The sequence below is a fragment of the Moschus berezovskii genome, chromosome 11 (assembly GCF_049115385.1).
Source record: "Moschus berezovskii isolate FMDL1 chromosome 11, NW_MosBer_1.0, whole genome shotgun sequence".
Classification (NCBI taxonomy): domain Eukaryota; kingdom Metazoa; phylum Chordata; class Mammalia; order Artiodactyla; family Moschidae; genus Moschus; species Moschus berezovskii.
Genome location: NC_142470.1, coordinates 81,068,191 through 81,080,212, shown reverse-complemented (window position 1 = coordinate 81,080,212; position 12,022 = coordinate 81,068,191). Strand labels below are relative to the sequence as shown.

General features: G+C 42.0%; 1 protein-coding gene across 4 annotated transcripts in view; it reads left to right on the top strand.

The window, feature by feature from the left end:
* CAMKMT (calmodulin-lysine N-methyltransferase) overlaps positions 1-12,022 on the top strand; it is a 437,120-nt gene that overhangs the window by 413,404 nt on the left and 11,694 nt on the right. For all 4 annotated transcript variants that reach the window (XM_088841508.1, XM_055399991.2, XM_055399990.2 and 1 more), the window contains one exon: positions 5,754-5,817. In XM_088841508.1, coding sequence (XP_088697634.1) covers positions 5,754-5,817 — 64 coding nt within the window. The remainder of the gene's footprint in view (positions 1-5,753; positions 5,818-12,022) is intronic.

Genomic DNA, 12,022 nt, shown 5'->3' with positions numbered 1-12,022 from the left:
TTAAGGCTTTCATTCCAAATACATAACATAATAATATGATGTAATACGTACATACATACACACACATACCATATACATATACACCCAGCTAGCAACTATTGAGAATGTATGTATTCAGATGAACCAAATATACCAAGTTTCATTTATAAATGGTTTTCTTCTATGCATGGATTGTTTTTTTCCCCTCCTGGTGTCATCAGTGCTGGAATGTCAGGCTGTTTTTAATTTCCCATTTGTAAACGTGAAACATTAAGCTGCTCTCACTGCGATGCTGATATTATTTCCCAAAGAAATGCTTTGGAAGTAAGTAGTCTGTCTTCGTACTTGCAGAGATGGGTACGCTGTCTAGAAACTTTAAAAGTACAGTGATGTTCATAATATACACGATGTGCCTATAGCAGGGAAGCCCAGGACTCCAGAAGTTCTTTATGTCTTGTAGGGTTGATGTTTCTCTGTCAGAGTTATTACACAGATGCTGCTTCTAAGGACAGGCAGGCAGGCAGACCAGGCTGCTTTTTTTTTTTTTTTTTTTGAAGAATGTCACAGGAGGAAAAGAAAGCTCCCTTTAGTCACTACCTCTAAGATGAAACCTGAAATAGTTGGTGCCAGAAATAGGTGCCAAACATAAATAGATGACGTTAAGTTTCACACCATCCTCGAGTCATTGTCAGTCAATGAGATCTGGATTAGGCCACAGGAATATGAAGCAAGAGTTGGAGTTCAAATATTAGGTACATGGATTAAATTCTTACTGAACCATTTCCAGCAAGGGTGGCATTGTCTGATTCCCTGAATAGCTAACCAGTGGTACCGCTTGATCCCATTTACATGAAAACAAGCTCTATTCACAAACCTATTCCAAACCCACATTGTGGTTCAAGTAAAATGCACATGATTACGAGTGGTGATATGTTTATGTTCTTAAATCATTCATATATTCATATATTTACATTCAAACATTCATAAACCTGTAGGCAATGGGGGGAATAACTTATTTCTCAGAAGAGACAGTCTCTTAGTTCACATCTAAATTTAGTAGCTCAACTAGATTATAAAATAAGAGGCACACTGAAAGCTAGTCATTATTTCACCATTCAGCATTTTTGACAATGAAATATAGTTTCATGGTTCAACAGTTCCTAAGTAACTTGTAAAATGTCAACTTTGAAATAAACAGAAAGAAAAAAAAAATCTAGGTAACAGTCATACCCGCAAAAGGATGCTGTTGACAAACATCAGAATATTAGAATATTTAACCACAGGTGTATAAAAAAAAAAACAACCTCCTATTAAGGTCCTTGGTTGACTTGTTTAATGTTAAATTTAATATGAGTTCTTTTTTGCTGGAATGCAGTCCACCCCTGTCCTTGCTGAGTTTAGAATAGCAAGTGATTGTTAATTTTAAACCTGCCTTTCCAGACTTCTGTTCAATCACAATGATCTGAGAGTCTGGTAGCAAGATGTTTTTTTAATCCAATGAACAATTTCATTCAGTGTTTGATGGCTTTCCAGTTTATTGTAGCTCTGCAAAAATAAAAACGATTCTGTAAATTTGAAGAAAAAAAAAAGAGTCCATACATGTGGATTCTCTAAAGGCTTGCAGAGCAAGTTTAAAATGCCAACCTTAACTGGACGCACGGAGCTCGGTCTGTAGGATGGTGAATCACATCTGTCAGCCTGCAGCCTGAGACTCTGGGAAGAAATGTGGGAAGATCCATCACCTCACTTGCTCTCCCAGCATTTTCACACCAGCTGTATACAGTGGATTGTTTCTGTGTTCTATCCTTTTTACTTTAAATTATGACAAGTTTGGTTTTGTGAAGAAAAATTGTTTTTCTCAAAATAGGCTCTAGGATTTCTTTGTTTCCTTCCAGATGCTCTCATCATAGATAGTTCTAAATCACAACTCATAGACCTTTCCACCTAAAAAGATCTTTAGCCCTCTCACCTCACACCCGAGGAAACTCAGTCCTGGAGAAGATGGACAGATCGTCAGAGATCTGGCACCTAAGGGGTGGCGCCACACGAGATTAGAATATGGCTGCCCCGGCAGTCAGTTGCTAAAGACTGATAGAGGCTATTCGGTCTGCTGAAAGTTAAATCTAAAACAGTGAAGTGGAGCACATTTCACCTTGAAAATTACACAGAGGTCTTCTTCTCTGAGAATGCTGACAGAAATGTCTCCTTGTTCTCTGTACTAATTAATTTCCCTATGCGAGGAGATGAAGCTGCTCTGTGCTCTGCAGAAAACCCTGACTGATTCTAAGGGAGGCAATGAAAATGGCCTGGCACCTTCCCTTTGTCGTATAATCTATGATTCAGATCAATGGAACAAAGCAAGCGTTGATTCCACAAGTGAATTATATAGAGGGGTGTGTGTGTGTGTGTGTGTGTGTGTGTGTGTGTGTGTGTTTGTTTAATGGCCAAACTAGACTGATTGTCAATGTATTTTGATCACTAACTGAAGGGAGAGTTGAAATGGTATCTCCATCCCAATCACTGACCCACTCAACCTTTTTTTAATAGATCCACTTAAGCTACTGCTGTTCTTTGAGCCCATTAGGACTTATTTAAGGGGTGAATTTTCAGGAGATTATATATCACTCCCACTAAAGCACATTGAAATTGCTCATAGGATGACAAAGCATTATAAATTCTGCACCAGAGCTAACTAGAAAGGTGAGCTTGCTTGGAATAAAGACCTATTAGAAAACTATAAGAATTACTTTTGGGAAATGACTTGGAGTGATGGAGTAGACAGAATTAGCTTTCAAATAACTGTGTTTTGAATGTATGCTGTGTGTTAAGCTGCATTTTCTGGTGAGCTGTGATGTTAATATCTTTTTCACCATTGCCAACAGTAAATAGAAATAGTATTTTATAAGGCTATGTTTTTTTATTGAAGTATAGTTAATTTACAATGTCTTCTTAGTTTCAAGTACACAGCAAAGTGATTCAGATATCTGGCAAGCTGCAGTCTGTAGGGTCGCACAGAGTCCAACATGACTGAAGCAACTAAGCAGCATGTGTGTGTATATATATATATATATATATACTCATTCTTTTTTCAGATTCTTTTCCATTATAGTTTATTACAGTCTTCTCTGGTGACGAAGATGGTAAAGAATCTGCCTGCAATGCAGGAGACCTGGGTTCAATTCCTGGGTCAGGAATATCCCCTGGGAGAAGGGAATGGCTACCCACTCCAGTATTCTTGCCTGGAGAATTCTGTGGACAGAGGAGCCTGGCAGGCTGTCTCCATGGGGCTCGCAAAGAGTCAGACACTACTGAGCAGCTAACACTTTTCCTCTTTCACAGGTTATTACAAGATATAGAGTATAATTCCCTGTGCGACACATTAAGTCCTTGTTGTTCACCTACTTTATATATAGTAATATGTATATGTATATGTAATATATATTATTATTATACATATATAATATGTATATGTATTAATGAATCCCAAACTCCTAATTTATCTCCCCTTTACCATATAAGGTTATGTTTTAAGCTCAGCTTTTAAGTTGTTAATTATTTATCTCTAACAGTCTTACCAACTCTTAGGATGCACAGGTATAAACTGGGAATGGTCTTTTGCTTAGTGCTATGTATGCCAACTGGGCTTCCCTGGTGGCTCAGAGGTTAAAGCGTCTGCTTCCAATGCAGGAAACCTGGGTTTGATCCCTGGGTCGGGAAGATCCCCTGGAGAAGGAAATGGTAACCCACTCCAGTATTCTTGCCTGGAGAATCCCATGGACGGAGAAGCCTGGTGGCTACAGTCCACAGAGTCGCAAAGAGTCGGACACGACTGAGCGACTTCACTTCACTTCACTTCATGTGTCCCAACTAGCCAGGCCTCCTGTAGACTCAAGTAACTGATACAGGTATTTAAATAGAATGCTTAATTATTATCATTTAAGGTAGAATTGTTGTTGCTTCCCTGGGCTCAGTGGTAAAGAATATACGTGCCAAGCAGGAGACATGGGTTCGATCCCTGGGTCAGGAAAATCCCCTAGAGAAGGAAATGGCAACCCACTCCAGTATTCTTGCCTAAGAAATCTCATGGACAGAGGAGCCTGGTGGACTACAGACCATGGGGCTTCAAAAGAGTCAGATACAGCTTAGTGACTAAACAACAACAACAGCAAGATAGTATTACCTCACTAAAGAATAAGGTATAAAGTCCTGAAGAGAAAATTTCAAAACACTTAAATACAATTCGATTCCTTTCTTACTGGCCCTTACTGGTTATTAACCACTAATTAATATGACTAAAAGACAAACTTCTGTAGCATTCAAATTAGACACATTTTGTGCTCTAAGATTTAAATTCATAGTTTTCTGGAACAGTAATAAATTTTCCCATATAATAATCAGGTTATCCTGACTGATACATAGGTTTCCATTCTAGAGATGATTTCTAGTTTACCTTAAGAGGATTTTTTTTCCGTTGCTCAAAGCAGCATTTTATAGAAGAAACTCCACTAAGCATGTCATGGTGAAGCCCAAGTTCTGTCTTCTTGGAAATATCTCATAAGCCGCTCTCCCCACTCATCTTAAGTGAGAGAATTAGGAAAGAACCTGGTCTGGTGAAACATCCTGCCTAAATGCTGATTCCTCTGTAGCACAACCAGTGAAGGAGTTTGTACAGTTTTAGGGGCAGTAAATCTCACCCTACGTAAGTCCCTCCATTTCAAAGACTGTGTTGATCTGCTAGTAAAGTGAAAAGTGAAAGTGACAGTCGCTCAGTCATGTCTGACTCTTTGCAACCCCATGGACTGTAGCCTGCTAGGCTCCTCTGTCCATGGAATTCTCCAGGCAAGGATATTGGAGTGGCTTGCCATTCCCTTCTCCAGGGGATCTTCCCAAACCAGGGATTGAACCCAGGTCTCCCGCATTGCAGGCAGATTCTTTGCTGTCTGAACCACCAGGGAAACCCAAAATATGAAGATGGAGGTACTGGGGATTGAACCCAGGATCTCATGCATGCTAAGCCTGTTCTCTACCACTGAGCCATACCCCAGGCCTTACAGTAAGGGAGTAAGTGACTATTCGCTGAGCATCTTCTCTGTAAGCTGGGCCAGAGCTAGTGATACAGAAATGAATACAGACTGGAAGCTCCTTGAGGATGGGAATTTTGTCTTATTCACCTCTTATCTCCATGGCCTGAAGCTGCTCCTAGTATATAGCTGGTTATCGACAAAGATTGAATCCAGAGTTGCCATGGTCTTTGGGACATTGCCTAACCCTGGTCTTTGTTTATTCCTAAGTCACTGGTTGGAACTAACCTTCAGGGACTGGTGCTGTTACTAGTCACTAAAAACCATCACTACCTGAGTTCTTTTCCATGGTCAGTGTGTAATAGGGCCAGTGGTTTGATTTTGAAGGATGGCCTCACAGCACCTCTGGTGGGCAGAGGACCCATGTTTGCAGAGACAAGTGTTGGGAGGGCTTCATCTCTACCAGATGACTCCCCCAAACAGCAGCTTAGAAACTGCCCGTTGCACACTAGTACACGGTCCAGTCGTGTGTGAATTTTGGCCCATCACGTGTTGATGACTTGGTTTTGATTGGATAACCCTGACTACAGTATCTTTTTTATTATTTGTATTCTAGTGAGATACTTGAATGGAAGGAAACAATTTCTGTCTTTTAGTGTTGAGTAAACATATGCAATTAGCCTTGATCTCCATTAGTATTATTAGACTTGAAAACCCAGTTTAATCTGGATTCTGGTCTCTTCTCAATGTCAGCCTGTTTCTGGACCAGTACAGAGCCAGCCTTGTTGATGCAATAAAGAGATTACTCCAGCCCAGGGTAAGTATGTTTCTATTTTCTCCTGAACACTGGCTTCAGAATAATTAGTCTGTGCACAAAGATGGAAAGAGTAATGGAATGGCAGGATTAATGTCATGTAATACTTTAATACTTATTATGTCCAACTTCAATTGAGTCTTCTGATCTATCAGATTCTTTCCCAATCATAACTAGGGAACTTCTTACCCTTGGCCTTCTGATAAGGAACACAGTGGGTAGTAAAATAAATGAAACCGCTTCAAAGATAGTGTGAGATTATTTTTATCAAAGAATTTCTTGAGTCTTTTCCTTTGATAACAATATCTTCATATTAAAGTAGAAGTATGATATTGAAAGTTTTCTGTTGACTTCTGTCATTTTAAATCCCTTCAGTGGTAACCTTTGTCATTGGGTATTTATTTATTGCAAAAGAAGATTTTTTTTCTGTTTCTATTAAAGAAAGGGACTTCAGATGAATCTATTAAAAGTTCTTTGCTTTAAAAGGAAACCATTATTTACATATTATAAACATTAGGTCACAATGAAGCCAAGCATGGCATAAAATATTGTGCACATTTTTACATTTATATATCCATTTATGCCTGTGAGTAAATTACAGAGTTTGTATCCACTCTTATTTTGCTGGGCTGTTATACTAAGCTAGGAGGTCCTGCAGCCTAAACGGAGAGTTAATATACATCTATTTAAAGAAAGAAAACAAGTTTAAAGCTCGTACATTAAAAAAAAAATCTTATAACTATGTAAGACTCTTGCTGTGCCATAGGAATTTAGAATAGGTTAACAGTGTTAATGTAGCCTAAGACAGAAACTCAACATTTATCTGAGAAAGGACTATAGTGTGTGTGTGTGTGTGTGAAGTATTTTCTAAAGTTTTGTCTTTTCTTTTAAAAAAGAAGGTTTGCTCTAGTCTTCTGACCTCAGTGAGACTTATCGGCTAATACCTTTCAATCTTTCTTTTATATCTTTTCTACATTGAAGATTCCCAGAGCAATTTGATAATCATCCTTTGCCTTACACTGTGCTTTTTATTTTGTTATCTCTATATAGCTCAGAAACTTTACCTAGACCTCTCAGAGGAGTAACCACAGCTTTGTAAGTGGTAATAAATTAAATTAAATTGGCTTCTCAATTCCCCCTGTGAGGTGGGGAGCAGCTCTAGAGGCAAGGAAGGGGCACACTCCAAGCTGTTGATGACAGCTGTTGTGGTTGAGTGAGCAGCCCAAGTTGAGGGCAGAAGAAGGAATCATCTCCCCATTCGCCTTGGGTGATTCTCATGAGCATTTGCAAGATCAGGATTTTCAGAAAGAACACTGAGATTCTTGGATATAAGGCTTCTGGGAACATCTATCATGCAAAAACACAATGCTTTCAAAGACACCTGGATCCACAGTGCACAAACAGTACTTCACTCATCACCAACACCCACTTCAGAGCCTATTTGTGATAAGTACTCCATTTTGCTGGTTCCAAATAGGAAAAGGAGTACGTCAAGGCCATATATTGTCACCCTGCTTATTTTACTTATATGCAGAGTACATCATGAGAAACACTGGGCTGGATGAAGCACAAGCTGGAATCAAGATTGCCGGGAGAAATATCAATAACCTCAGATATGCAGATGACACCACCCTTATGGCAGAAAGTGAAGAACTAAAGAGCCTCTTGATGAAAGTGAAAGAGGAGAGTGAAAAAGTTGGCTTAAAGTTCAACATTCAGAAAACTAAGATCATGGCATCTGGTCCCATCATTTCATGGCAAATAGATGGGGAAACAGTAGAAAAAGTGGCTGACTTTATTTTTGGGGGCTCCAAAATCACTGCAGATGGTGATTGCAGCCATGAAATGAAAAGACACTTACTCCTTGGAAGGAAAGTTATGACCAACCTAGATAGCATATTAAAAAGCAGAGACATTACTTTGTCAACAAGGGTCTGTCTAGTCAAAGCTATGGTGTTTCCAGTAGTCATGTATGGATGTAAGAGTTGGACTATAAAGAAAGCTGATCACCGAAGAATTGATGCTTTTGAACTGGGGTTTTGGAGAAGACTCTTGAGAGTCCCTTGGACTGCAAGGAGATCCAACCAGTCCATCCTAAAGGAAATCAGTCCTAGGTGTTCATTGGAAGGACTAATGTTGAAGCTGAAACTCCAATATTTTGGCCACCTGATGTGAAGAGCTGACTCATTTGAAAAGACCCTGATGTTGCAAAAGATTGAGAGTAGGAGAAGGGGATGACAGAGGATGAGGTTGTTGGATGACATCACCAACTCAATGGACATGAGTTTGGGTGGACTCTGGGAGTTGGTGATGGACAGGGAGGCCTGGTGTGCTGCGGTTCATGGGGTCACAAAGAGTCGGACACGACTGCGCGACTGAACTGAACTGAACTCCATTTTGTAGCAGATTTACCTGATTTATGTAGAAAGTGAAAGTGAAGTTGCTCAGTCGTGTCCAGTTCTTTGCAGCCCCATGGACTGTAGACTACCAGGCTCCTCCATCCATGGAATTTTCCAAGCGAGACTACTGGAGGAGATTGCCATTTCCTTCTCCAGAGAATCTTCCTGACCCAGGGATTGAACCCAGGTCTCCTGCTTTGCAGGCAGACGCTTTCCCATCTGAGCCACCAGGGAAGCTCTGCAGATAAAGGAATTATATAGTTTACAGAGGATTCATAGGTTTACATAGGATCTATTGTAAATCATGTGAAAATCATGTAAATCATGTGAAAACTGCCCAAGCTATGAATAGCCCTAAATGGAGATTGAACTGGAACATCTAGTAGCTCTCCTGTAACCTCTATTAACTCTGAATGATGCTCCTCCTTGTCTGAAGGATGGCTCCACGCAGCAACCTCCTCAGAGGACAGCAGCTCTCCTACTGAAGCAGATGTTCACCCTTAACTGGGAGGATAAGACCCAGCCCTAGAGTGGATGGTGCTTACTTACACTCTGTGTAGAGCTGGGGAAGCTAAATCAAAGGGGCCTGCATCATGGGCTTCCCTGGTGGCTCAGTGGTAAAGAATCTGCTCACCAGTGCAGGAGACATGGGTTTGATCCCTGGCTCATGAAGATCCTACATGCCACAGAGAAACGAAGTCCACGTGCCACAACTATTGAGCCTGTGCTCTAGAGCCCAGGAGCTGCAGGTACTGAAGCCTGGGCACTCTAGAACCCATGCTCCGCAACAGGAGAAGCCACCACAATGAGAAGCCAGTGCATTGCAACTGGAGAGCAGCCCCACTCTCTGCAACTAGAGAAAAGCCTACGCAGCAATGAAGACCCAGCACAGCCAAAAAATAAATAAACAAATAAATATTCTTAAACATCTAACTTAATTAAAACAAAAACAAGGGGCCCACATCAAAATGCAGCCTAAGAAATGAGAGGAAGTGCCCTCTCTTAGGCCCCTCCTGTCCTGCAGGACTGCTTGGACTGACAAGTATTCCAGCCTAAGAGGTCAGGAGTCCACCATGAGGGGGAAATCCCAGTCATGGATGGTACATGGACATACTGAAGTCCCCACCCAGGAGTCTCACTCCACTGAGAGGTCTGGGGCGGCAGGCCCTTTGCACTCCTGGGAATTCTACCCAGATGGACCCAGGAAGGGCCACAAGGACTCAGCAGGGAACCACAGCAGCTCTGTCTCCCATGCCAGGGGGCTGGAAGGGTGCCCAGAACATGGGGGCACCTGGAGAAAAACTGCTCTTCTCCTTGCCTCTCAGGGCTGCTGTCCTACTTCCAAAGGACGTCCCCCTGCCCCTCACTGAGTGTGTGTGTCATGGACATCACAGTCCAAGACCAAGATAACATTAAAGGTTTTATCCCATGACAATTAGATCTGCCTTTAATGGTTTCTTGAGCCCAGTCCACTCCTCCATGGTTGTGTGGCCCGAGGCTGAAGATACTGTAAGAGGCCCACAGAGAAACAAATCAGGCAGCTGCCCTGGTGGGCCCTGAACTCTCAGTAATTCAAGGGCTCAGCAGACTCAGTGGAGATGAAACAAGTCTTCAGGGTGCTCAGCCAAAGCTGCACTTTGGCCAAACACTTTGAATTCATAGGTGGGCCCCAGTTTCCGAGGGTAAAGTATCAGTAGATGGACCCAGAAATGTCTGCGTACAAAACCCAAGTTGTTCTTACTATTGAGCCACTTGCTAGATTCATCTCTCCGAGCCTCAGTTTCTCATCTGTAAAATAAGGAGGAAGCAAGTCAATGCATTGGAAGCTTTAGCATATAACTGACTCTAAATGAGTCAGTCTTGTTGCCTTGAAGAACTAGAGGGACTTTCCAGCCATGATGGGTAGAGAATACACAGGGCTGTCTGCAAAAACTGTCCTCAGAGAAGTGCTTGGCAGAAGGAGAAATTTTTTTTTCTTGACCTTGGACTTGGATGATGTCTACACATAACTAAGCCTGCTGCATCTCCCTGCACCCATGCCCTACTTGCCTGCTACAGGCTCTGCAAAATGTCCAGAGGATTGTCTACCTGGATGAAGATGACACTTTTTACTATAGGTGTCCCCATGAAGTGAGGGGAGAGAAATTCCTACTAGATGGCCAAGATGAAATCATTGCAACATGGAGATTCCAGTGTCAACCTGTATGAAGAAATGGATTCTGCCATTATTGGGGAGTGTGATTCGTTGAGTTCTAGCTAAGGCAAATCTGCTGTCTGGAGTCAGAGGATCCAGAAGCAAAGAAAGTAGGTAGAGCAGAGGAGTTTCCCTGCTTTTCAGTTTTTATAATGGGGGTCATAAATGAGGGGGTACAGGCCCCCAGAGAGAGCTTAGCCACCAGAGTGGGTTCCTGGCTTGCCCCAGGAGCAACGTCAAATCACAGAGCTAAGGCTGGATCCTTGGGCAGACAGGCACCTATGTCTGGAAAGTCATTACAGGAAGCCCCAAATGTCAGCAAGAAATGATCATTGCTAGCTCCAGATGGAAACTTTCTTCTGCTTACTGGTTGAGAGAAGCTGTAAAAACATCTGACCCCTGCCAGAATGCTACAGGAACTCTCTAGCAGACTTAAAAGATGACAAGAAAAGATTTTAAAAAGAAATGACAGTGTTAGACGATCAGTCGTGTCCAATTCTTTGCAACCCCATGGACTCCTCTGTCCATGGAATTCTCCAGGCAGGAATACTGGAGTGACTTGCCATTCCCTTCTCCATGGGATCTTCTCAACCCAGGGATCAAACCCAGGTCTCCTGCATTATAGGTGGATTCTTTAGTGTCTCAGCCACCAGGGAGTCAGCAAATGTTACTCATTCCAAGAAGCAACAGGTATCTTTCCTCCCCCACCTCTTTCCGTCTGGTGAGAGGCTTCTTGTTGCTGATGAGTCACAGCTGAGCCCCTATTACTGTGTTCCTTAAAGACCATCAGCCATGACTGATATAACAGGACCCAGATGTAATTTAAAATACAGCCACAGCAGCCTACAAGTTGAACTTTGGTCCAGAAGTGATAACCAACGAGTGACACCTACTGATATTCCTGTGAAATGGCTTTGGGGGCAGGGAGGGAAGCCAAGCCAGTTGGACAGAGTGAATTTACTCAGGACCATGAGGAGATGGATGGGGATGCAGTATGGACAGATCTCCAGCTTATCATCACTGCTCACCATTGTCAAGAATTTAAAAATATCCTCTGGAACTCATTTAACCTTCTTTAGAAGCTAGCCCTAAGTAACTGCCAAATTCCTAGAGTCCTGACTACATGCAAGCCATGCTATAGAAGTAAATCATGGACTCTCATTTTAGAAAAGCAGTTTCTTTCTTTTTTTTTTTTTTGACTGCCCTGGGTCTTAGTTATGGCATATGGAATCTTTTAGCTGGGGCATAGAGGATCTAGTTCCCTAACAAGGGACTGAACCTGGGACCTCTACATTGGGAGCACAGAACCTTAACCACTGGACCACCAGGGAAGTCCTAAGCAGTTTCTTTTTACTGACATATTTTACCATCTTTTTTTTTTTATCCAGCATCTCTGCAACTGTCTGTATAAACTTCTATTTTTGCTTATCTCAGGGAAATGCCTTGTGAGTATGGGTTCAGTGGCATGAACTGAGATGGTGCTGTAAGAGCTTTGGGTTCCTGTCTGTTTGCTGGGTCAGAGGCCCAACAAAGCTTCCCCTGCCTTTGATGAGAGGCTGTGTTCAGCCAAACCTGGCTCTTCTGGTTGTAGGAGCAGAGAATCCCCAGACGGTTT